The following is a 24187-nucleotide window of genomic DNA, read 5'->3' on the forward strand; positions in this document are numbered from 1 at the left end:
CTGAGCACCCCAAAGACTCTTGACCATCTCTCTGAGCAACTCCCAAGTTCAGGAGCAAGAATACACCAAGAAAGTAAGAAAAACAAAAACAAACAAACAAACAAAAAAAAAAACAAAAAAAAAAACAAAAACAAAAAAAAAAACAAAAAAAAACACAGGGGAAGTGTGATTTCCCCACAGACAGTTTTTAGACAGTTTTCCTCGAGAATGCAGGGTTGCAAACATCATTTCCCCCTCTCACATTTTTTTACAGCAGCAATCCCTTCCTGCCACGCAGGAGCAATTCCAGATTTAATACACAGCTATTTAGATAACAGAAAAATAAAAGGTAAACGTAAGATTAGGAACAGAGGGCTTTTTTTATTATTATTACTGATGTTAAATACATATAGTGGGGAGGGAAGGATGTGTGTAGGAAGACAGATTTCTACAGTATCTCAGGGTGCTGATGGGCACCCAGGGCGGATGTCCCAGCCTGGGGAATGCTGCAGGATTTAAGGGCTTTGAAGCCAGGTGATGGGATAGACAGACAGCCTGAACCCCAGAACAAGATGGTTTGACTGGGGGAGATGGAAGTGAGTGGATCAACACACATCAAGCCCTTGAAGCAAACTCAGTAAGAAATAATTAGAAAAAAAAATATATATATATTATTTACTCTCATCAGCCTACTTTAGACCATTTGTGTGTTTTGTGGTATTTTTTTTATTTTTCCTCAAGACTGCAAAGGTGGAAAGATTGAATAATACCTAGGCAAAGCTCTAATTTTTCTTATCTGCCCCAATCCAGAACTCTGGGTGCTTACAGAGCTTTTCTCCCCAGTGCTATCTCTGGTGTTCACCGGGGTTTGACCCCTCCTCAAACCACTTTGTGCACTCGGGACACCGAGGAGAGTTCTGCTGCAGGGCGAGCTGTGAGTTCTGCTGGAAGCTTCTCCCGCACTGCCGGCATTTGCAGAGCCTGTCCCTTCCGTGCACGCGTTGGTGCACAACGAGGTTGGACCTCCTGTTGAAGCTCTTCCCACACACCGAGCACGGGTAGGGCTTCTCACCCGTGTGCGTGCGCCGGTGGGTGATGAGGTCCGAGCTCTGTGCAAAGCTCTTCCCACACTCGTGGCACTTGTAGGGCTTCTCCCCGGCGTGCAGCCTCTGGTGCCGAAGGAGGCTCGACCGGTTGCTGAAGCTCTTCCCGCACTCGCCACACTGGTAGGGCTTCTCGCCGGTGTGGAAGCGCTGGTGGGCGATCAGGTCCCCGCTCTGCCCAAAGCTCTTCCCACAATCGGAGCACTCGTAGGGTTTAATCCCCGTGTGTAGCCTCTCATGCCTGAAAAGCGTCGACCTCCCCCGAAAGAACTTCTCGCACTCAGAGCAGTGGTAGGGTTTCTCCCCCGTGTGCGTGCGCTGGTGGACGATGAGCTCCGAGCTCTGCCCGAATCTCTTCCCGCACTCCTCACACTTGTAGGGCTTCTCCCCCATGTGCATCCTCTGGTGCCGGAAAAGATTTGACCTGTGGCTGAAGCTCTTGCCACACTCGGGGCACTCAAAGGGCTTCTCCCCTGTGTGCGTCCGTTGATGGACGATGATATCGGAGCTCCTGGTGAACCTCTTCCCGCACTCGTGGCACTGGTAGGGCTTCTCCCCAGTGTGCACCGTCTCGTGCCTGATGAGCGTCGACCTGTCCTTGAAGCACTTCTCACACGTCGAGCACTGGTAGAGCTTCTCCTCCACGTGGACCCTCTGGTGGAGGTTGAGGTCTGAGCTCTGGTTGAACTCCACTCCGCACTCGTAGCACTTGTAGCGTCGCTCGCCCACGTGCCGCTGCTGGTGCTGCAGCAACTTGGACTTGTCCCCGAAGCACCTCCCACACTGGGGGCACTGGTAGAGCTGGTCTCCTGCGTGGACCTTCTCGTGGACGAGAAGCCTCGACTGGTGGATGAAGCTTTTCCCACACTGTTGACATTTAAAGGGCTTTTCTCCCATGTGGATCCTCTTGTGCCTAATGAGCAGCGACCTGTCCGGGAAGCACTTCTGGCACTTGGGGCACTCGTAAAGCTTCTCCCCGGCGTGCGTCTGCTGGTGGACGATGAGGTTGGAGCTCTGCCTGAAGCACTTCCCACACTCGTGGCACTTGTAGGGCTTCTCCCCCGTGTGGATTCGCTGATGCACGATGAGGTTGGAGCTCTGGCCAAACCTCCTCCCGCACTCCTCGCACGCGTATTTCTTCTCCCCGGCGGCGGCCCCACGCTGGGCTTTGGAGCCGTTGAGGATTTTCATGTCCCCTGCCTGAGGGATGAGATGAGCTGCAGCCTTCACATCCTCATCTTCTCCCGGCCTCCACTCAGCCTTGGGAGCTGCCTCTGGCTGCGTGCCCTCGGAGCCGTTCCCTGCCCGTTTGCTGGCCACGATGCCAGCAGTGATGCCAGTGCCAATGCTGGGATCTCCCCTTCCTTCCTCGTGTCCTCGTGTTGGGCTCGGTTCAGCCCTAGCTCTCCTCGGGGTGCATCCTGCTGGGGGACACAAATGAGAAAAACGTCTTAAATCTGGAAGGGAAACGAGGTCACGGTGAGAGATGAAAGAAAGCCGAGAGTAAGAGCTGTGCCGTAGCAAGTCTGAGTTGTGGCAGGGGGTGAACCCAGGGGTCCAGGGGGAGTTTCTGGGGGGGGCAGTGCCTCACCTCCAAGGGGGTCTCCAGGGTTTTTTTCTTCTTGCATCCCTAGGGGGGTTGGAAGCTCTCCAGGATGCTCCATGCAAGCTGGTTTCCGGAAAGGGAAGCCCTGCTCTGTGGGTTGAAAGTGGCAAAAATGTATCAAAATTAGAAATAAAATTAAAAATACAATTGGAAATAAGGTTAGAAATAAAATTAGGAATAAAGTTAAAAAGAGGAAAAGAAAAATAGAAAATAAATAAAAATACAGTAAAAGTGCAATTAAAAATATAATTAAAATATAATTAGAATACAATTATAGATAAAATGAAAAAGAAAAGAAAAAGAAAAAAGAAATTTAGAAAAGAAATTAAAGTGGAAAAATAAAAAGAAAAATAGAAAAATGGAAAAGAAAGAACAAAATTAGAAATAAAATAGAAAAGAAACATAGAAATAGTAAATAAAAATAGAAAGAAATAAAAAGTTGGAAATAAAATTAGATATAAAGTTAAAAAGAAAATAAAAAAGAAAAAATAGAAAACAAGAAAATTAGTGATGAAAAGCTAAAATAAAAACGGAAAAAATAAAGATAGAAAAGAGAAAGTAAAATACGAAAAAAAAAAAAAAAAAAGAAAAAAATAGAAAAGTAAAACTATTAGACAGGAAAAAATAAAAATGGAAAAAAAAATAAAAATAGAAAAAAAAAATAAAAATAGGCAAGAAAAAAGAGACAAGAAAAAATAAAATTAGGAATAAAATTAAAAAGAAAGAAGAAATACAGAAACCAAACGCAGCCCGAGAACAAAAGTACAAATAACCTCCCAAACAGCCCCAAAGAGAGCCAAATCCCCCCCTCCTCACCGCATCCCCCCGCAGCGCCGCGCTGGCACCGCGTGGCCCGATCCCTGCACCCCGGCCCCCCCCCCGGTTCCCCCATCCCCGTGCTTCCCCCCCAGACCCCCCCATTACCGGATCCCCGCCCCGCGCTGCTCCGGCCCCGGCCCCGGTTCCCGGCCCCTTCGTGCCCTCGGTCCCCGGCCCCGGCTCGGCCCCGTCCCGGGGGGTGGCGGCCGGGAGGAGCCGTCCCGGGGGGGCGCCGCCAGCCCCGGATGGGATTCGCGGCCCCGCTGCCGGCCTCGCCTCCTCCCGGCCCCGCGGCCTTTGTTCGCTGCTGCCTCGCTTCCTTCCCGGGCGGATTGCGGCCTTTTTTAGGGGCCTTTTTATTTTTTATTTTTTTTATTTTTTACTTTTCTTTGTTTACTTTTTATGTTTATCGTGCTCTTCCTTTATATTCTTAGTTTTTACTTTTTAATTCTTTTTCATTTCTTTATATTCTATTTTTTTACTTTTTTATTATTTTTCAGTTCTTTATTTTTTTTTTACTTATTATTTTATTTTTTATTTCTCTTTTTTCGTGTTTTATTCTTATTTTTCTTTTCTTTTTCTTTTATTATTAGTTTTCATTTTTCTTTTTTATATTTTTTATATTTATATTTTTTATATTTATATTTTTCTTCTTCTACTTCTTATTCTTATTTATATTTTTATGTTTAATTTTATTTTCATTTTTTATATTTTATTTTTTTATTTTTTACTTATACTTTTATTATTTTACATTGTATCTTTTTACTTTATTATTCTTTTACTTTTAATTCTTATACTTTTTTTTGTTTTGTTTTATTTTATTTTTTCTATTTTTGTCATACTTTTATTGTTTCACTTTATTTTTTACCTTTTAATTTTTACCCTTTTATTCTTTTACTTCTTATATTTTTACTTTATTTTTCAATTTTCCTTTTTAATCTTTCTTCTTTTTATTTTACTTTTTTACCCTTTTTGGTTTTGTTTTTTTGTGTTTTGCTTTTTATTTTTGTTTCTACTTTTTTATATGTCTAGTTTTTATGTTTCTACTCTTTTATATTTCTACATTGTTTCCATTTATATTTTTATTTTAAATGTATTTATTATATTTTTTATTCCTCTTTATTTTTATATTTCTTATTTATCTTATTTATTTTTTAACTTTTTATTTATTTTTTAACTTCAGGATTTGGAGACAAAGCAGACGATCTTCCCAACAGCCTAATAACGAGAGATCTGCAGTAGCCTTGTCCCTGTTTGCAAATTCTTGGGTCCTCCAGGTCTCTGGAAGGTCTTTATGAAAATGCACGGTAGCAAATAGGACCAACTTTTCAGGTTCTTAGCTCTGTCTGTGGTCCAACTCAACCGTCACCTATGTGTCCCACTCCTCCAAAAAAATCCCGTATTCTTGATCTGCCACTAACCCCAGGGGATGCCCGTAAAGATCCTCCTTGACTGAAGTGTCTGCTGGTAAATTTTTAATTTTTTTTTCTATCCCAGTGGAAGCAAATTCCCCAGTTTGGAAAGGACTGTGGTGGACTCTCCTTCCTCTGCCATTGCGTAAGTATCACATTGTCCCCAAGGCTGCTGCAGAATAATGTGGAGAACAAGTACAAGTTCTTGGAGAACTTGGAGGATCCCATTTCATTATTTTTTTTTGCCCAAGAATAGCAACTTGTGAAAAGCCCTCCCAGCCTTCACTCTCTGAGAAACAGCCCTGTAAACATACCCATTGCATTTCTGCTCGCAGGTCCTGAAGCTGGTCTGGTTTCTACCTCTCAAGAAGCTCATGTTCTGGAGATCTTCCCTTGTGGAGTTGTCGTTTCAGTGACTCATGGACAGGAAGACCTTGGCTTCTGATGTGGCTTCTGTGATGGAAATAGTCTTCTCCTTTCTAACAGGACACAGTCACAGACCCCAAATTAGGTTGGAAAAGAGCTCCTAGATCATTAAGTCTATCCTTGTAGGCAGATTTGTCTGGTCTGTCCATATAAAAATAGTGCTCTTTAACCTGTTAAGAACCAGTGTTGGATCCCCTTCCTTCAAGAAACTCCACCTCAAGCCCAGTCTATGGTACGTGGACAACTTAGGTCATTGGGTGGATAGTTGGACTTTATGATCTGAAGGGTCTTTTCCAACCTAAATGAATTAGCGATTCTAAAATTTTAACTTCTTGTGTCTCAGCTTGGACATGGGCTCAAGTGGGAGCAAGTAAGGTGCCTAAACATGAAGACATCTCAATTTCTTCACCAGGTAATTTCTCAGCCTCCTAGATGATGAGCGGGGATAGAGAATACAGGTGACTGAAGGCAGCACAGGGAGGATGAGTACCAGGAGTTGTAGGAAACCCAGACAGAAAAGAAACGAGTACCCCAGAAGATGTGGTTCAACCCAATCTCCTCTGCCACAATCCGAAATGTGCCTTGTTTCCAGGACCCAGCTGGACCTGGGGAGGTTTTGTAAAGTTCCTCAAAGTGGAGGCCAATTCCTCCATGCAAGAAGGTAACTACCTTCTCGAAGAATTTATTCCTCCTCGAAGAAGGTAACTACCTGGGGGTCAGACATGCGAGGAGACGCGCCAAGTGGCCAAACATTGCAATTTTGATGAACGTCGTGAACGTCATGAGGAGTTTGGAGGGTGCCTCTGGAGACCTGGTTTTCCTAGGGTCACACTGGCATATTTAAACATGACATCAATGTAAGTAGTACAAAACCCACCGCACTTTCTGAGCCCATCCACCCTACACACTGCATTTAGCGACTGAATTTCCTTCTTGCCCCACCCTCTGAAGTACTTACAGTCCTTCTTGTGTACAGACTGGTTCATTTTTAATGGAACTTCATGTTTGCTGACTGATTTCTTGGCTTTTGTGGGCACAAGCATAGCAGCAAAATGTTCTTCTGTCTAGGTTTAAGTGCAAAGACCATCTCCCACGCTCAGATATTCTGTATATCCATCTCCTGCATGCAGTTCCCGATATTTAGCAAGGCAGGATCTCACACTGGATGACCTTCCACACTTGGAGTGCTGATTTTTCTCCTCTGTGAGTTTTCTGGTGCACGGAAAGGTGCGAGCTCTGCCCAAAGCTCTTCCCGCACTCAGCACATGTGTAGGGTTTCTCTCCCGTGTGCACGCGCTGGTGTTGAATAAGTTTCGACCGCACGCTGAAACATTTCCCACACACTGAGCACTGGTAGGGCTTTTCTCCTGTGTGTGTTCGCTGGTGGACAATCAGGTCTGAGCTCTGTATGAAGCTCTTCCCGCAGTCGGGGCATCGATACGGTCTCTCTCCGGTGTGTTGCCTTTGGTGTTTAATCAGGTTTGACCTTTTGCTGAAGCTCTTCCCGCACTCACAGCACTGGTAGGGCTTTTCCCCTGTGTGGGTCCTCTGGTGTGCGGTCAACGTTGAGCTCCGTGTAAAGCTTTTTGCACACTCGGGGCACTTGTACATTTTCTCGCCCGTGTGCACCCTCTGGTGTGTCACGAGGCTGGAGCTCCTGTTGAAGCACCTCCCGCACTCGGGGCACTGGTAGGGTTTCTCCCCAGTGTGGGTCCGCTGGTGGACGATGAGGTCCGAGCTCCTCATGAAGCTTCTTCCACACTCCGGGCACTTGAAAGGTTTCTCTCCCACATCGTCTCTCGGAGGTGTAAGCAAGACCCTGCTCCAGCCACCCTCCTGCCCATGCTCAGGTTGCCTTTCAGCAGGCTCCTCCTGGATGGGGGTTTCTCCAAGGTTGGCGTCAGCTCCTCCACAAAGAGTCCTGCTCCCTGTTTTCCATGTTAGCAGACCCTGCTGGCTCCCATGGGTGCTGTATTCAAGCACCACACACGTAACTGCACGCCTCCGTGCTTGCTCAGCATCTTGGTCTTCAGCACTCTCCTCCTCCATCTCCCCATCCATCCCAGGAGGTTCTGTGACACAGACAGAAGCCAGACAGGTTATTTCCTAGGCCAGATAGAAATAACATTAAGGGGAAAGTGTAGGAAAAGCTGAAGCACCAATTAACCAGACAGGACAACTGGCTGAAGTTCTGCTTCCATCATTTCCCAGGGATGGAAGATTGGGAAGATAATGGAGAGGAAATTCATTCTGATTTCCAGTTAGGATCAGTGGAACTATATCTCATAGTGGGATCTACCCCATTTTGGCTAAAAGCCTGGTGTGGGGTTGATAGGAAATAATAGTGTGTGCTGATGTAGGTAGTCATGGTCTTTGCCAACAACATTGCATCCTCACCTTCCTGCCTGCTGCTCAGGACTTCTTTTTTCTCCATTTCTTGAAGGTTTGGGGCCCAGTGCTCTCCTCCCTCCTGGGTGAGCAAGTCTGGCTCAGCAGCAGGAAAACCTGTCCCAGAGGAGATAATGGCATGAGGGATTTGAGAATTATTTGTGAAGTGAAAGAAATCTGAACTTTCTCTTGACTTGAGGGATGTGGAGTGGGAATGGTGGTGATACGGTCTCTTGGGTTACCTGCATGAATGTGAGTCTTCTACCATCAAATGTTTGACCTGCCCGGACCTAAATCGATCTTTGGGATGGAGATAGTGCAGAAAAAGGGGAAAAGTTGCCATGGGGGAAGACAGATATTTCCATCCCCTGGAAAACAGCACAGAAGAGAAGAGGAAAGGAGTTTGCCTTAATGTGCATCCTCGCTCGACTCCCAGGAGGAACATCAGGGAGAGAATCTGCCTCACTCTTGAATGCCACAAAGCTCATACCATCCCAAAACTGAGACTGTCTGCAACATAAAGGCCAGGAGCCAAAGTTCCAGGAGCTCTTGGCTCCAAAACTCCAAGGGCCAGGACTCCTTACCCAGCAAGGTGACGGTCTCGTAGTTCTCCAGCATGACATCCATGTAGAGAGTCCTCTGCACAGGGTCGAGCAGGACCCATCGCTCCTTGGTGAAATACACGGCCACCTCCTCGAAGGTCACGGGCTCCTGCAGCAGCAATAGATCGCACTTCAATATGTGAGGATGCCACCCCACAATGCAAAAAGAAGAATAAAAATACCTAAATAAGAAGCAAAATATCTCAAGCCCTTCCCAGGCAACCAAGGAGAGCCGTGGTGCATTCAGGCAAGAAAATGAGGGTGTGCTGGTCCTCCCGGGAGGAGACTCATGCATCTGAAAGTTTTTGCACCCAAAAAACAGGTGTTTCCTTTCCCCAAAGGGCTGATTTTCTGGTGTATGACCATTGTCGCTGGAGAAATGTTGTGTTTTTTGTTTTGTTATGTTTGTTTTTGTTTTCTGCACATCATCTCTCCTTCCATTCTCTTTGCTTCCTGCCCCATCTCCAGAGCAAACCCTCCAAATCCCTCTGCCGAATTGTCTACCTGAGCCAGTTTCATTGTGTCCATCACTTTTTTATTTTTGGTGTTTCAGGACATTTGTCTATTCTGGTGTAAGACACAGCAGCCCATCAGTGCTAGGAATGAGAAAAAAAAAAAAAAAAAAAAGGAAAAAAAGGAAAAAAGAAAGATGCCCATTTTGGGGTGCTAAGCTGAAATTTAGAGCTTCATTGTGACTTTTGGACATCTAGGATGAGCCCAGCAGTGGCCCTGCCAGCCCTACAACACCAGCAAGCTTGTGGGGAGTGGGGAAGAAGGGGACAAAATGGGGAGGGGATGGGGGGGGAGTCAAGTGTCAGGACAACCCAGCTCTGTCCCTTTGTCCTGTCCCCTTGGGGACCTCAGAGCCCTGGGGAGGACACGTCCCCTACTGTCCTCATGCACGGGGGGGGGGCTCACACGGAGTCCAAGGGATGCTGGGGTTTTGGGGGGCTCATACCCAGCCCGGAGACTGGGGGTCGTAGCCAGTCCAAGGGGTGCAGGGGGGGACTGCCGGGGGTCCCTACTTACACCGGGAGGGAGTCAGCGGTGAATCCGTATCCTCCCCGAGAGGTGTCGGGGAGCCCATATCCAGCCTCCGGGGGGTCCACAGGGGTCGTACTCAGACCAGGGAGGAAGGGGGGTGGGGGGAAGCACCCATCCCGGGGGGAGCCGTCCCCTCCCCGGTAGCCCCGCTCCCTGCCGATTACCTGCACAGCAGCGGCGGCAGCACCGGAGCCGGCTCCGAGCACCGGAGCTCCCCGGACTCGGCTTTGTTCTCTGTTCCTGCAACCCCAACCCCTTCCTGTGCGTCCCCCGCCTCTTCCCGGGCCGGATCCCGCAGCATCCTGCCCCCCTTTGGACCCCCCCGGAGCATCCAACCCACGGAGCATCCTGGTCCCGGAGCAAACCGGTCCTGGAGTATCCCGGTCCCGGAGGATCCCCGTCCTGGAGGATCCCGGTCCCGGAGCATCCCAGTTCTGAAGCATCCAACCCACAAAGCATCCAGGTCCCGGAGGATCCCGGTCCTGGAGCATCCCAGATCTGAAGTGTCCAAGCCCGGAGCACCCTGGTCCTGAAGCATCCAACCACCAGAGCATCCTCGCTGCCCCCAGCAACAGCCACGATCTGGCTCAAATCCAGCTCCCAGTGGGTTGTTTTGCCCTGACAGGTCAAGTTTCCCGTTCTTTTTGGAGTAGGCAGCTTCCTTCATAGTGATTTAAAATAATCCCACACAGCATTTCCATGTTCAAAAGTTGATGTAATTAACTACAAGGAGTATTACCAATTCTTTTACACTTAAATCCATGTTAATAATTCATGCTTTCAAAAAAAGCCAAATTTATAAATGGAGTTAGGAACGGAAAACTGGAGCCCACAAATGTGGCTCCCAAACATGAAGCAAATGGCTGTCTGAACTCTGAGTGCCCCCCACCAACTGTCATAGGTCTCAGTGTGAAGGGAGGAACACGGGGCAGCCCCTGGCCCCAGTGCCCCTCATTCCTGTGCTGCTCCTGCAGGACCAAGGAGAGGTGATGCAGGAGTGTCTGGAGAAGAGCAGGAGCCCCCCAGGGCTGGGGACAGGTTCTGGGGCATGCTGTTCCTCAGGCACAGCTGGACGCTGCTTGTCCACAGCCAGAACCAGGGGCGGATGCTCTCCCCATTGAAGGAAGCTCCTGTGAACTTGTAGATCTCTTCCCCATCGTCAGCGTTGATAAAAGACACCTGCTGCGCTGAATAGTCCAGACAGACCCAGATCCTCATTGGAACAGGGGACACAGACAAGCGTGTGGGAGGAGATGTGAGAGTCATGATCTGTCCTTCATCGTACTGCAGCGCCCAGATCCCTTCTTCAGGGCTCATGTTGATTCCCCCCTTCCTCTTCACTGATGCCCTGGCCACCCCCACAGCCAAATTTGAATCTTTTTCCAACTCGCCTCTCAACTCCACCTTCCAGCAGTGCTTCCCCTCTCTGAACTCCTCACGGCCCAGCACGCAGCAACAACAGTCAAATCTCTCTGGGTTGTTGGGCACTGCTTGCCATGTAAGTTCCAAACGCATGCTTGTATTGTCTTCCAACAGAACAAGCTGGGGATGAGCAGTGTCAGGATCCAGGGTCACCTTCACTGCAGGGACAGAAGGAGCCAGGCCATCAGGGGCAGAGCTCAGCCCTGGGCAGGCTTTCCCCAGCTCGAGGCCAGGAGCTGCCCCACGGGGCAGGAGATGGGGCACCTCTTGGCTCCTGAACATGCCCCACCAGGGGCAGGAGAAGCACTTCAGAGGGCAACCCAGTGCACACCTACCTGTATTATGAGGCAGCAGACACCTTCTCCATGCTGGAAGGAGAGGGGAGAGCTGGTCACAGTCCATGGCCAGTGCCCAGTGGGTGTGGGCAGGGTGAAGGGCCAGCCCTGGGCTGCTCTGTCCCAGCTGCCCACCCTCCCCTGCACATCACCTTGGTGTTGCCCTGGGGCCCAAGCTCTGTGACACTCACCCAGCTCTGCAGCTTGTTTCTCTGAAAAGGAAAGCAAAATAAATATCTGATGAGAGGTAAGAGCAGCTCAGCCCATGGCTGCTTTCATGGGAAGACCCCAATTACCCTTAGTTAGGCAGAAAGACTCACCAAATATTGCACGTTCTTTCGCTGCAAAAGAAAGAGAAAAGGAAAACATGATCAGAGGGCATAGCTTCTGATCCCATAGTTCTCATTTTTATTTTATTTTTGTTCTGTTTGAAGAGTGAGACTTACCCATCTCTGAAGCTTGTTTCTCTGGAAAACAAAAGAAAAATGAATTAATGGTCAGAGGGAGCAACTTGTCACCCCTTGAAAAAAAACAATTTCCTGTTCTCTCTGGAGTGAGAATACACTGCCTTGCTCTCAAACACAGAAAAGATTAGTCAGCAAAGCACAATTTTGTGGAAAAAGTGACAAGTATGAAGGTTTCAGCACCACGCAACCAAATTACTAATGGAATGGGGATCGGTAGAATGGGAACTGAGCACCATGCTCAGAGATTCAGAAGGACCAGACTAACAAGGAGCAAGGGCCACCTTTGAGCAAGGCTTGTGCACGTGGACCAGTAAGGACAGACACTTGTGCAGCTCTCTGCACCGTGCCACCAAAACACAAGGGGAAGTGAATGGGGATGGGTGGAGGACGTCCCTGTCTTGGAAGCATCAGTGCAGAGCGGGGCAGCCCCACAGCTCACTCCCTGTCCCCACCTTGATCCCTGTTCCTTTCAGCCGTGTCCTGTGCCCAGGGCAGCCCCAGCCCCAGCACTCCCCACTCCCACCCCAGGCCCCAGCTGCTCCTCCAGCACCCCCGAGCCACCAGCACACAAGCCCCCAGAGCCCACCCAGACCAGGCCCTCCCGCACGGACACCACTTCCCCAGGGGCTGGGGGCAGGGACTGCAAGGACTCACCCAGCTCTCGTCTCAGTGCCACTGAAAAGCAAAGGCGGAGGAACAGGTGGTGAGCAGAGCAGCTTGGTTGCTGGGTGGGAACATGTGCAGGGGGGCTGCGCCTTGCCACCAGCCCCACGCTGCAGCCATGCTCCCTGGCCTCCCACCCAAGACGATCCTAAGGCCTTTGGCATCCCCAGGAGAACCTTCCCTTCCTCCTCCTACGCACCTCCCTGGGCCAGGGCTCAGCCCCGCTCCACACCCAGGGGGGTCCCTGCAGAACACCTCCCCCCTCTCCATCCCTGCACTGCCAGCTTACCTTTCTTTCGAAAGAGATAAACACCGAGGCCAATGGACACAGCCAAAAACACCAGGACCAGAGCCAGAGCCACCTTCCAGGGCTGGGCGTTGTGGAAGAAGGGAGCTGAGAAAAGGCACCAGGAAAAGGGCTGTATTTACATGCCTGTGGGTGGAAGAGCAAGTCCCAGACTTCTCCTGGGTTGGGACAAGTGCAAGGGCCAGGAACACCTCACCCTGGCTGTGCCATTTGTACCTGCGATGTGCAGGGAAAATTTCCACTCCTGCTGGAGGCGGCTGCTCCTGACAACACAGGACAAGGGCCCCTCCACGCTCCCGGTCACGATGATGGCACCTTTGATTTCAAAGAGCCCCTCCTCGTCCTGGGAATGTGTCTGGGAGACCAAGGGCAGGTGCTGCCCGTGAGCATCCCTCCACAGCAGCTGCGGCAGCGGGTACCAGCCGGCCGATCGACACAGCACCCGGACTCCTCCGTCCTCGTAGCCCCCCAGGGAGAGGTGGGGGTCAGCGCCTGATGCTGGGGGAAGAGTGTGTGGCTGGGGCTTGACTTGGGGAGAGATTCATTTGAAGGCTTCAGGGGCTCTAAGAATGGGAGGTCCACACACCCACCCTCACCCCAAAAGATCCCGGCTGGCGCTGGATCCAGAGAGCAAGATTGCACAATGCCAGTGGCCACAAATCACCCAGGAAACCCAGGTGCTGAGCTTCAGCACCTCCAGGCAGCTTCTCTGCACCAAGCTGTGCTGGTTCAAGAAGCCCTGAGACTTCCAGACAATGTCTCACATCTCCCCCAGCACAAAAAGCAAAACCCAAAAGACGTCCAGCTGCTCAGACGTCTCTTCCCTGCTCCAGGCACTGTGTTTGGTAGCATCATAGGTACAGATGAAGGGGCTGCTCAGCAGCCTGTGCCCAGTGCCCGTAAACCATCATGGGGATGGTCTACACAAACACCAGTGAAAACTAACAACTATATCCTACCTATGGATCTCTCTTCCCAAATACTACCTCCATTTGCATGTCCATATTCCATGCGGTTTAATAGCTGAGATAGGAAAAAGAAACTTAAATTCTCCCCTGGAATTCCCGGTGTATTACCCCAGCCACAAACCTGACACCTCCAGATCCACTGTTGCTTCATCATAAGCATCAGCATCTCCCACAGTGCAGATGTACTGGCCATCATCTGAGGGTCTCAGCCCCGTGATTCGCAAGTCCAGGCTTCCAGCAGAGAGACCATCTCTGGACAACTCTGTCCTCCCGGCATATGCCCGCATCTGCTCCCTGTACAGGTCCTCTCCATTGCGGTAGTGGTGCACTGTCTCAGAGAACTCATCCCGGATCCACCTGACCTCCAAACTGCGAGCATCGCGTTGAGGGGACAAGTGGCAGGGCAGCACGACATCCTTCCCCACGGTGGCAGTGACAGGGTGGCCTGGTCCCTCCACTCTGAGCTGGGCTGGACAATGGAGAAGGGCACAGAGAGGAGGTGAGATTTTGCCATTGTAAATTTAGGGTCAGTGACTGTCAAAGGGTGAGCTGTGCGTGAGTTGGTGCGTGCTGCGTCCCCCGTGTCCCATGGGAAACCACCGGCGAAAGAGGAGAGGGAGAGGGAGGGCATGCAGGAGAAGGAGGTGTGCTGGGAGTGGGAGCCCTCTCTGCAGCATTTGGGCAGGAGAAGAAGAGCCAAAAATGGCAGCCGAGGCAGCGCCCATATTGTGTGAAAGAACCAAAGGGAAAGTGAAACCCAGACAGGGAAAGAAGTGGGCTCAGGTCCACCCTGCCTCACGGCCACCCCCCTGCCCCACATCATCAAGTCTGCCTGGCCCAGGCGGGAGAGCCCCCAGCAGCCCCTCAGGATCCTACCTGAGCCCAGCCGGAGAAGGAGCAGAGTGACAAGGGAAGTCAGGAGGCCCCTGGCATGGCCAATGAAGCTGGGGTGGCCGCAGCCACAGGGGAGCCCCATCTGTGCTGTAGTGGGAGCAGGAGCTAAGGGCAGAAGCTGGAGCAGAAGAGAGAGGGGACCGAGGGGCTGCAGGCACCAGAGGCAAATGGGGAAGGAGTCACCTTGGGCCCGGACACAAATAGCCACAGCCAGCAGCACCTTGGGCAAGGCACAGAGCCTGTGCTTATCACAGGCAGGGGGACACAGCAGGCAGCCCCCAGGGGTTGTTCTCCAAGGAAGCCCCACCGACAGAGACGTCCCTCTCTGCACCCAGCAGAGCTGCAGGAAACACAGGGGTATGCCAAAATTCCAGATCTCCTACGCAGTTCCGGACAACAGTAAAACTCTGGGAGGAGCTTGGACATTTGGGGGCTGGGAGCAAGAGGCTCCAGAGCGGAGTGGGATCAGAGGCTGCAGGGAAAGTGGCACAGCTGTGTGCTGAGACAGGGAACAAGGGAAAGCACGTCTATATTGCAGGTTTCAGCCATCCCAGGGATTATGTTGTATATCAACCTCAAGGATAGGACTGACCAAGGGAGTACGAGGACAGGATGACCCTAAAAGATTGAGATGGGGAACGTGGTAAAGGATGTTGATTCTGTAGTTCGTAGCTAACACAATTGTATGTGAACCATAAGGAGAGGGTGACCCCAAGGATAAGGGTGTCAAAGACTGCATGCATAGATAATGAAGCCAGCAAGAACTGGCTTGACTGCTGAAGTCTGTAAAAGAAAGGAAAGATCAGAAGTTTAGCAGTGAGGAAGGCTTCTGTCCTACATCAAAAGACTAGCAGAGTACACTGGACAACCGCCTGAGGACTCTAGTGTGCATGCAGATAGGGGTGGAAACCTATGTTAATGATTTACGGAGACCTGATGAATATGTAAGAGACTTGCAGGAAATGAAATGAATATGCATATATCCCATCAATATAAACACTCTGGCAGTAAGTATTGGTGTGCAAGCTAGGAGGAGCGATCCCCCTTGCACTCAGCACTGCAATAAACATACCTGCTTTATAACTCTTTAGGAGTTGAGAAGTTTGTTTTCTGCACCTCAGTGCTAAGTGCCGTACTGCCACCTTTTGCCCAGAGTGGTGCAGGCAAAGAACCAGCCCCACTCCTGGCTCTGCCCATCGCAGAGGAGGAAGAAATGGGCAGACCATTTGCCCTCTGGCAAGAGAAGCCCTGTTGCAGCAGGGTGGGGGCTTGGGCATGGAAGTGGCTTCCAAGGGCCAGAGGGGCAGCTTCTGCATGCATCCAGGATGATGACATGGATGACCTGTTCTTGAAGGAACTAAGGCATGCCTCCGGATCCGCTGCCCTTGTCATTAGGGGGAAAGATTCAAATGGCCAAAGCTCAATTAGAGTTGAAGCTGGACAATACTGTGGGGGACAACAAAAAGGACTTAAAAAAATAACTAAACAGCGAAAATAGGACCGGAGAAGCCATTGGTCCATTACTTGATGGGGATGGTCTCCTCACAAACAGGGACATTGACAACACAGAGATGTTTAATGCTTTCTTTGCCTTTGTCTTCAACACTGACAATGGGCACTGGGACCCCAGGTGCCCTGAGCTGGAGGACCGTGAGAGCAGGAATGATAAACTCTCAGCAAATGCTGAATTAGTGTGGGATTTGCTCCTAGAGGTGGATACCATAGGGCCTGACTCTGGGATTCATCCCAGAGTACTAAAAGAAATGGCTGATGTCATTATGAAATAAATTGTTTTTGAAATATCCTTGGGAATCTGGAGAGGTCCCAGTGACTGGAAGCTGCCAAACGTTGCCCCAGTTACCAAGAAGGGCAGCAAAGGAGGCCCTGGGAATTACAGGGCTGTCATTCTCACAGCAGTTGATGGTAAAGTTAGGGAGATTGCTCTGGGAGTGAGTGAAAAACACCTGAGGGACAATGCGGTCACAGCACACGTGGTGAGGAGAAAGTGGTGAGGAGAAAGTCCTATTTACCAAACTCAATTTCTTTTTATGACAAGGTCAGCCTCCTAGTTGGCCAAGAAGAGCCATCTGAGATGATTTTTTGGATTTCAGTCAAGATTAAAACATTGTTTCCGATCATACCCAGCCGGACCTAATGTCCAGCACAGACCCAGACAAATGCACGGTACGCTGGGTCAACAATTGTCTGACAGGTCAGGCTCTGAGTGTTCTGCTAAACAGGGTGATATTAAGCTGGTGGCCAGTCACGAGTGGGGCTCCATTTTGGGGCCAGGTCTCGTCAGTGGCAGCCCAAAGGGCCAAGCATGCCCTGGGGTGCCTCAGGCACGGCACTGCTGGCCGGCCGAGGGAAGGGATCGTCCCGCTATGCTTGGACTGCTGTGGCCTCGCCTCGAGCACTGCGTGCAGCTGTGAGCACCACAGCAGACGAAGGGCGTGAAACTGTGCAAGAACCTCCAAGGGAGGGCTACGAGGACAGCGAAGGCTCTGCAGGGCAAGGCGTGTGAGGAGCAGCTGAAGACGCTTGGTTTCTTGAGCCCAGAGCAGAGGAGACACAGGGGAGGCCTCATGGCAGCCCTCAACTTCCTAATGAGGGCAGTGGAGGGGCAAGCTCCAGTCTCTGCTCTCTGGGGCCAGTGACAGGGCCTGAGGGAACGGCATGGAGCTGCCAACTGGACGCAGCTGCCCTCGCAAGGGTGGCTGATGAGGCATAGGCAGAGCCAGTAGCGCCCCTTCCCCAGCCGTTCGAGAGCAGCCCCTGAGGAGCGCAGTGAACAGGACAGGCAAAGAGGGTGTACCGCGTCAGAAGGGCATGGTGCGGCAGGTCGTGCAGGCAGGGTGAGTAGGTGGGGCGCTCTTACTGCTCTTTTGCAGCGGTCTTTCCCATCAGTACTTGTAACCTGCTTGCAAAATGCCTGGCCATGGTATCAAACAGGCAGAAAACCATGGTTTCTGCATCTCTTGTGGCCTCTCCAGCCGCAGTCACTGATGTAGCTAGTCAAACGGAGGGCTTGGGGAAACACACTGCCATCCTGGTCTTGGAGAGGCAGGTGACCTGTTCTCTGAAAAGACCAGCGATAGGACCCACGGGAATGGTGTTAAGCAGGGGAAGTTTAGGCTGGACATCAGGAAGAGGTTCTTCATGAAGGGGGTGGTTGCACACTGGAACAGGCTCCTCAGGGATCAGTCACTGCACCAATCCTGCCTGAATTTAAAAAGCGATTGGACTGTGCACTTAGTCACAGGGTCTAAACTTTTGGGTAGGCCTGTGGGGTGCCACGAGTTGGACGTGATGATCCTTATGGGTCCCTTCCAACTCAGGATATTCAATGATTCTATGATGTTATGAAATTGGCTGGAAAGCGGTAAAGATGAAATGGATCTAGGGGTTTTGCTCAACGCCCACCTGAACATGAACCAGGAGTGTGCCCAAGTGGCCAAGAAGGTCAACAACATCCTGGCCTGTATCAGACATAGCATGGCCAGTAGGACCAGAGAGGTGATTGTCCCCCTCTACATTGCCCTGGAGAGGCTGAACCCGGAGAACTGTGTTCAATTTTGGACCCCTCACTACAAGAACAGCATCAAGGCCCTGCACTGTGTCCAGAGAAGTGCTACAAAACTGGTGAAGGGTCTGGAACAAAATTCCAACAAGGGGCGCCTGAGGGAACTGGGCCCCGGCTCGGCCCCGTCCCGGGGGGTGGCGGCCGGGAGGAGCCGTCCCGGGGGGGCGCCGCCAGCCCCGGATGGGATTCGCGGCCCCGCTGCCGGCCTCGCCTCCTCCCGGCCCCGCGGCCTTTGTTCGCTGCTGCTTCGCTTCCTTCCCGGGCGGATTGCGGCCTTTTTTTAGGGGCCTTTTTCATTTTTTTTTTTTAATTTTATTTTTTACTTTTCTTTGTTTACTTTTTATGTTTATCGTGCTCTTCCTTTGTATTCTTAGTTTTTACTTTTTAATTCTTTTTCATTTCTTTATATTCTATTTTTTTACTTTTTTATTATTTTTCATTTTTTTTTTTACTTATTATTTTAATTTTTATTTCTCTTTTTTCGTGTTTTATTCTTATTTTTCTTTTATTATTAGTTTTCATTTTTCTTTTTTATATTTTTTATATTTATATTTTTTTTATATTTATATTTTTCTTCTTCTACTTCTTATTCTTATTTATATTTTTATGTTTAATTTTATTTTCATTTTTTATATTTTATTTTTTTATTTTTTACTTATACTTTTATTATTTTACATTGTATCTTTTTACTTTATTATTCTTTTACTTTTAATTCTTATACTTTTTTTGTTTTGTTTTATTTTATTTTTTCTATTTTTGTCATACTTTTATTGTTTCACTTTATTTTTTACCTTTTAATTTTTACCCTTTTATTCTTTTACTTCTTATATTTTTACTTTATTTTTCAATTTTCCTTTTTAATCTTTCTTCTTTTTATTTTACTTTTTTACCCTTTTTGGTTTTGTTTTTTGTGTTTTGCTTTTTATTTTTGTTTCTACTTTTTTATATGTCTAGTTTTTATGTTTCTACTCTTTTATATTTCTACATTGTTTCCATTTATATTTTTATTTTAAATGTATTTATTATATTTTTTATTCCTCTTTATTTTTCTATTTCTTATTTATCTTATTTATTTTTTAACTTTTTATTTATTTTTTAACTTCAGGATTTGGAGACAAAGCAGATGATCTTCCCGACAGCCTAATAACGAGAGATCTGCAGTAGCCTTGTCCCTGTTTGCAAATTCTTGGGTCCTCCAGGTCTCTGGAAGGTCTTTATGAAAATGCACGGTAGCAAATAGGACCAACTTTTCAGGTTCTTAGCTCTGTCTGTGGTCCAACTCAACCGTCACCTATGTGTCCCACTCCTCCAAAAAAATCCCGTATTCTTGATCTGCCACTAACCCCAGGGGATGCCCGTAAAGATCCTCCTTGACTGAAGTGTCTGCTGGTAAATTTTTAATTTTTTTTTCTATCCCAGTGGAAGCAAATTCCCCAGTTTGGAAAGGACTGTGGTGGACTCTCCTTCCTCTGCCATTGTGTAAGTATCACATTGTCCCCAAGGCTGCTGCAGAATAATGTGGAGAACAAGTACAAGTTCTTGGAGAACTTGGAGGATCCCATTTCATTATTTTTTTTTGCCCAAGAATAGCAACTTGTGAAAAGCCCTCCCAGCCTTCACTCTCTGAGAAACAGCCCTGTAAACATACCCATTGCATTTCTGCTCGCAGGTCCTGAAGCAAGTCTGGTTTCTACCTCTCAAGAAGCTCATGTTCTGGAGATCTTCCCTTGTGGAGTTGTCGTTTCAGTGACTCATGGACAGGAAGACCTTGGCTTCTGATGTGGCTTCAGTGATGGAAACAGTCTTCTCCTTTCTAACAGGACACAGTCACAGACCCCAAATTAGGTTGGAAAAGAGCTCCTAGATCATTAAGTCTATCCTTGTAGGCTGATTTGTCTGGTCTGTCCATAAAAAAATAGTGCTCTTAACCTGTTAAGAACCAGTGTTGGATCCCCTTCCTTCAGGAAACTCCACCCCAAGCCTGGTCTATGGTACGTGGACAACTTAGGTCATTGGGTGGATAGTTGGACTTTATGATCTGAAGGGTCTTTTCCAACCTAAATGAATTTGTGATTCTAAAAATTTAACTTCTTGTGCCTCAGCTTGGACATGGGCTCAAGTGGGAGCAAGTAAGGTGCCTAAACATGAAGACATCTCAATTTCTTCACCAGGTAATTTCTCAGCCTCCTAGATGATGAGCGGGGATAGAGAATACAGGTGACTGAAGGCAGCACAGGGAGGATGAGTACCAGGAGTTGTAGGAAACCCAGACAGAAAAGAAACGAGTACCCCAGAAGATGTGGTTCAACCCAATCTCCTCTGCCACAATCCGAAATCTGCCTTGTTTCCAGGACCCAGCTGGTCCTGGGGAAGCTTTGTAAAGTTCCTCAAAGTGGAGGCCAATTCCTCCATGCATTACAGGCCAGAAACGTGGATTTACCTCGAAGAAGATAACTACCTGGGGGTCAGACATGGGAGGAGACGCGCCAAGTGGCCAAACATTGCAATTTTGATGAATGTCCTGAACGTCATGAAGAGTTTGGAAGGTGCCTCTGGAGACCTGGTTTTCCTAGGGTCACACTGGCATATTTAAACATGGCATCAGTGTAAGTAGTACAAAACCAACCACACTTTCTGAGCCCATCCACCCTACACACTGCATTTAGCGACTGAATTTCCTTCTTGCCCCACCCTCTGAAGTACTTACAGTCCTTCTTGTGTACAGACTGGTTCATTTTTAATGGAACTTCACATTTGCTGACTGATTTCTTGGCTTTTGTGGGCACAAGCACAGCAACAAAATGTTCTTCTGTCTAGGTTTAAGTGCAAAGACCATCTCCCACACTCAGATATTCTGTATATCCATCTCCTGCATGCAATTCCTGATATTTAGCAAGGCAGGATCTCACATTGGATGACCTTCCACACTTGGAGTGCTGATTTTTCTCCTCTGTGAGTTTTCTGGTGCACGGAAAGGTGCGAGCTCTGCCCAAAGCTCTTCCCGCACTCAGCACATGTGTAGGGTTTCTCTCCCGTGTGCACGCGCTGGTGTTGAATAAGTTTCGACCGCACGCTGAAACATTTCCCACACACTGAGCACTGGTAGGGCTTTTCTCCTGTGTGCGTTCGCTGGTGGACAATCAGGTCTGAGCTCTGTATGAAGCTCTTCCCACAGTCGGGGCATCGATATGGTCTCTCTCCGGTGTGTTGCCTTTGGTGTTTAATAAGGTTTGACCTTTTGCTGAAGCTCTTCCCGCACTCACAGCACTGGTAGGGCTTTTCCCCTGTGTGGGTCCTCTGGTGTGCGGTCAACGTTGAGCTCCATGTAAAGCTTTTTGCACACTCAGGGCACTTGTACATTTTATCGCCCGTGTGCACCCTCTGGTGTGTCACGAGGCTGGAGCTCCTGTTGAAGCACCTCCCGCACTCGGGGCACTGGTAAGGTTTTTCCCCAGTGTGGGTCCGCTGGTGGACAATGAGGTCTGAGCTCCTCATGAAGCTTCTTCCACACTCCGGGCACTTGAAAGGTTTCTCTCCCACATCGTCTCTCGGAGGTGTAAGCAAGACCCTGCTCCAGCCACCCTCCTGCCCATGCTCAGGTTGCCTTTCTGCAGGCTCCTCCTGGATGGGGGTTTCTCCAAGGTTGGCGTCAGCTCCTCCACAAAGAGTCCTGCTCCCTGTTTTCCATGTTAGCAGACCCTGCTGGCTCCCATGGGTGCTGTGTTCAAGCACCACACACGTAACTGCACGCCTCCGTGCTTGCTCAGCATCTTGGTCTTCAGCACTCTCCTCCTCCATCTCCCCATCCATCCCAGGAGGTTCTGTGACACAGACAGAAGCCAGACAGGTTATTTCCTAGGCCAGATAGAAATAACATTAAGGGGAAAGTGTAGGAAAAGCTGAAGCACCAATTAACTAGACAGGACAATTGGCTGAAATTCTGCTTCCATCATTTCCCAGGGATGGAAGATTGGGAAGATAATGGAGAGGAAATTCATTCTGATTTCCAGTTAGGATCAGTGGAACTATATCTCATAGTGGGATCTACCACATTTTGGCTAAAAGCCTGATGTGGGGTTGATAGGAAATAATAGTGTGTGCTGATGTAGGTAGTCATGGTCTTTGCCAACGACATCTCATCCTCACCTTCCTGCCTGCTGCTCAGGACTTCTTTTTTCTCCATTTCTTGAAGATTTGGGGCCCAGCGCTCTCCTCCCTCCTGAGTGAGCAAGTCTGGCTCAGCAGCAGGAAAACCTGTCCCAGAGGAGATAATGGCATGAGGGATTTGAGAATTATTTGTGAAGTGAAAGAAATCTGAACTTTCTCTTGACTTGAGGGATGTGGAGTGGGAATGGTGGTGATACGGTCTCTTGGGTTACCTGCATGAATGTGAGTCCTCTACCATCAAATGTTTGACCTGCCTGGACCTAAATCAATCTTTGGGATGGAGATAGTGCAGAAAAAGGGGAAAAGTTGTTGCGGGGGAAGACAGATATTTCCATCCCCTGGAAAATAGTACGGAAGAGAGGAGAAAAGGGGTTTGCCTTAATGTGCATCCTTACTCTGACTCCCAGGAGGAACATCAGGGAGAAAATCTGCCTTACTTTTGAATGCCACAGAGTTCATGCCATCCCAAAACTGAGACTGTCTGCAACATAAAGGCCAGGAGCCAAAGTTCCAGGAGCTCTTGGCTCCAAAACTCCAAGGGCCAGGACTCCTTACCCAGTGAGGTGATGGTCTCATAGTTCTCCAGCATGACATCCACGTAGAGAGTCCTCTGCACAGGGTCGAGCAGGACCCATTGCTCCTTGGTGAAATAACACGGCCACCTCCTCAAAGGTCACGGGCTCCTGCAGCAGCAATAGATCGCACTTCAATATGTGAGGATGCCACCCCACCATGCAAAAAGAAGAATAAAAATACCCAAATAAATAACGGGAAGAAAGAAGCAAAACAGCTCAAGCCCCTCCCAAGGAACCAAGGAGAGCCATGGGGCATTCAGGCAAGAAAATGAGGATGTGCTGATCCTCCCGAGAGGAGACTCATGGATCTGAAAGTTTTTGTACCCAAAAAAACAGGTGTTTCCTTTCCCTAAAGGGCTGATTTTCTGGTGTAAAAATTTCTTCATTGTCGCTGAAGAAATGTTGTGGTTTTTTTTTTTTGTTTCTTTTTTTTTTTTTTTTTTTTTTTCCTGCACATCATCTCTCCTTCCATTCTCTTTGCTTCCTGCCCCATCTCCAGAGCAAACCCTCCAAATCCCTCTGCCGAATTGTCTACCTGAGCCAGTTTCATTGTGTCCATCACTTTTTTATTTTTGGTGTTTCAGGACATTTGTCTATTCTGGTGTAAGACACAGCAGCCCATCAGTGCTAGGAATGAGAAAAAAAAAAAAAAAAAAAAGGAAAAAAAGGAAAAAAGAAAGATGCCCATTTTGGGGTGCTAAGCTGAAATTTAGAGCTTCATTGTGACTTTTGGACATCTAGGATGAGCCCAGCAGTGGCCCTGCCAGCCCTACAACACCAGCAAGCTTGTGGGGAGTGGGGAAGAAGGGGACAAAATGGGGAGGGGATGGGGGGGGAGTCAAGTGTCAGGACAACCCAGCTCTGTCCCTTTGTCCTGTCCCCTTGGGGACCTCAGAGCCCTGGGGAGGACACGTCCCCTACTGTCCTCATGCACGGGGGGGGGGCTCACACGGAGTCCAAGGGATGCTGGGGTTTTGGGGGGCTCATACCCAGCCCGGAGACTGGGGGTCGTAGCCAGTCCAAGGGGTGCAGGGGGGGACTGCCGGGGGTCCCTACTTACACCGGGAGGGAGTCAGCGGTGAATCCGTATCCTCCCCGAGAGGTGTCGGGGAGCCCATATCCAGCCTCCGGGGGGTCCACAGGGGTCGTACTCAGACCAGGGAGGAAGGGGGGTGGGGGGAAGCACCCATCCCGGGGGGAGCCGTCCCCTCCCCGGTAGCCCCGCTCCCTGCCGATTACCTGCACAGCAGCGGCGGCAGCACCGGAGCCGGCTCCGAGCACCGGAGCTCCCCGGACTCGGCTTTGTTCTCGGTTCCTGCAACCCCAACCCCTTCCTGTGCGTCCCCCGCCTCTTCCCGGGCCGGATCCCGCAGCATCCTGCCCCCCTTTGGACCCCCACCCCCCGGAGCATCCAACCCACGGAGCAT

The 24187-nt window shown here is 49.3% G+C and overlaps 2 protein-coding genes across 3 annotated transcripts; both read right to left on the minus strand.

The window, feature by feature from the left end:
- Positions 1-259: 259 nt before the first annotated feature.
- On the minus strand, positions 260-24101 carry LOC101790837 (uncharacterized). The gene is given in 13 exon segments (XM_072024727.1): positions 260-2506; positions 2674-2778; positions 3613-3880; positions 6440-6536; positions 6538-7417; positions 7743-7850; positions 8318-8444; positions 9544-9813; positions 20862-20958; positions 20960-21839; positions 22165-22272; positions 22741-22868; positions 24000-24101. Coding segments are annotated over 12 exon segments (4656 nt in total). The 5' UTR covers positions 22775-22868; positions 24000-24101; the 3' UTR covers positions 260-824.
- On the minus strand, positions 10074-20836 carry LOC139998892 (butyrophilin subfamily 1 member A1-like). Of its 2 annotated transcripts, none has more exons than XM_072024850.1 (10): positions 19667-20836; positions 13663-14010; positions 12790-13071; positions 12556-12660; positions 12258-12278; positions 11583-11603; positions 11457-11477; positions 11328-11348; positions 11137-11169; positions 10074-10959 (listed from the first exon to the last, which is right to left on the minus strand). In XM_072024850.1, exons 1-10 carry the CDS (start codon positions 19668-19670, stop codon positions 10331-10333), a joined length of 1485 nt encoding a protein of 494 aa, XP_071880951.1. In that variant the 5' UTR covers positions 19671-20836; the 3' UTR covers positions 10074-10330. The 2 variants fall into 2 exon arrangements, with proteins under 2 accessions (XP_071880951.1, XP_071880950.1); XM_072024849.1 differs by lacking the exon at positions 19667-20836 and adding an exon at positions 14418-14606.
- Positions 24102-24187: the final 86 nt, after the last annotated feature.

This window comes from Anas platyrhynchos, chromosome 17 (assembly GCF_047663525.1).
Source record: "Anas platyrhynchos isolate ZD024472 breed Pekin duck chromosome 17, IASCAAS_PekinDuck_T2T, whole genome shotgun sequence".
Lineage (NCBI taxonomy): Eukaryota > Metazoa > Chordata > Aves > Anseriformes > Anatidae > Anas > Anas platyrhynchos.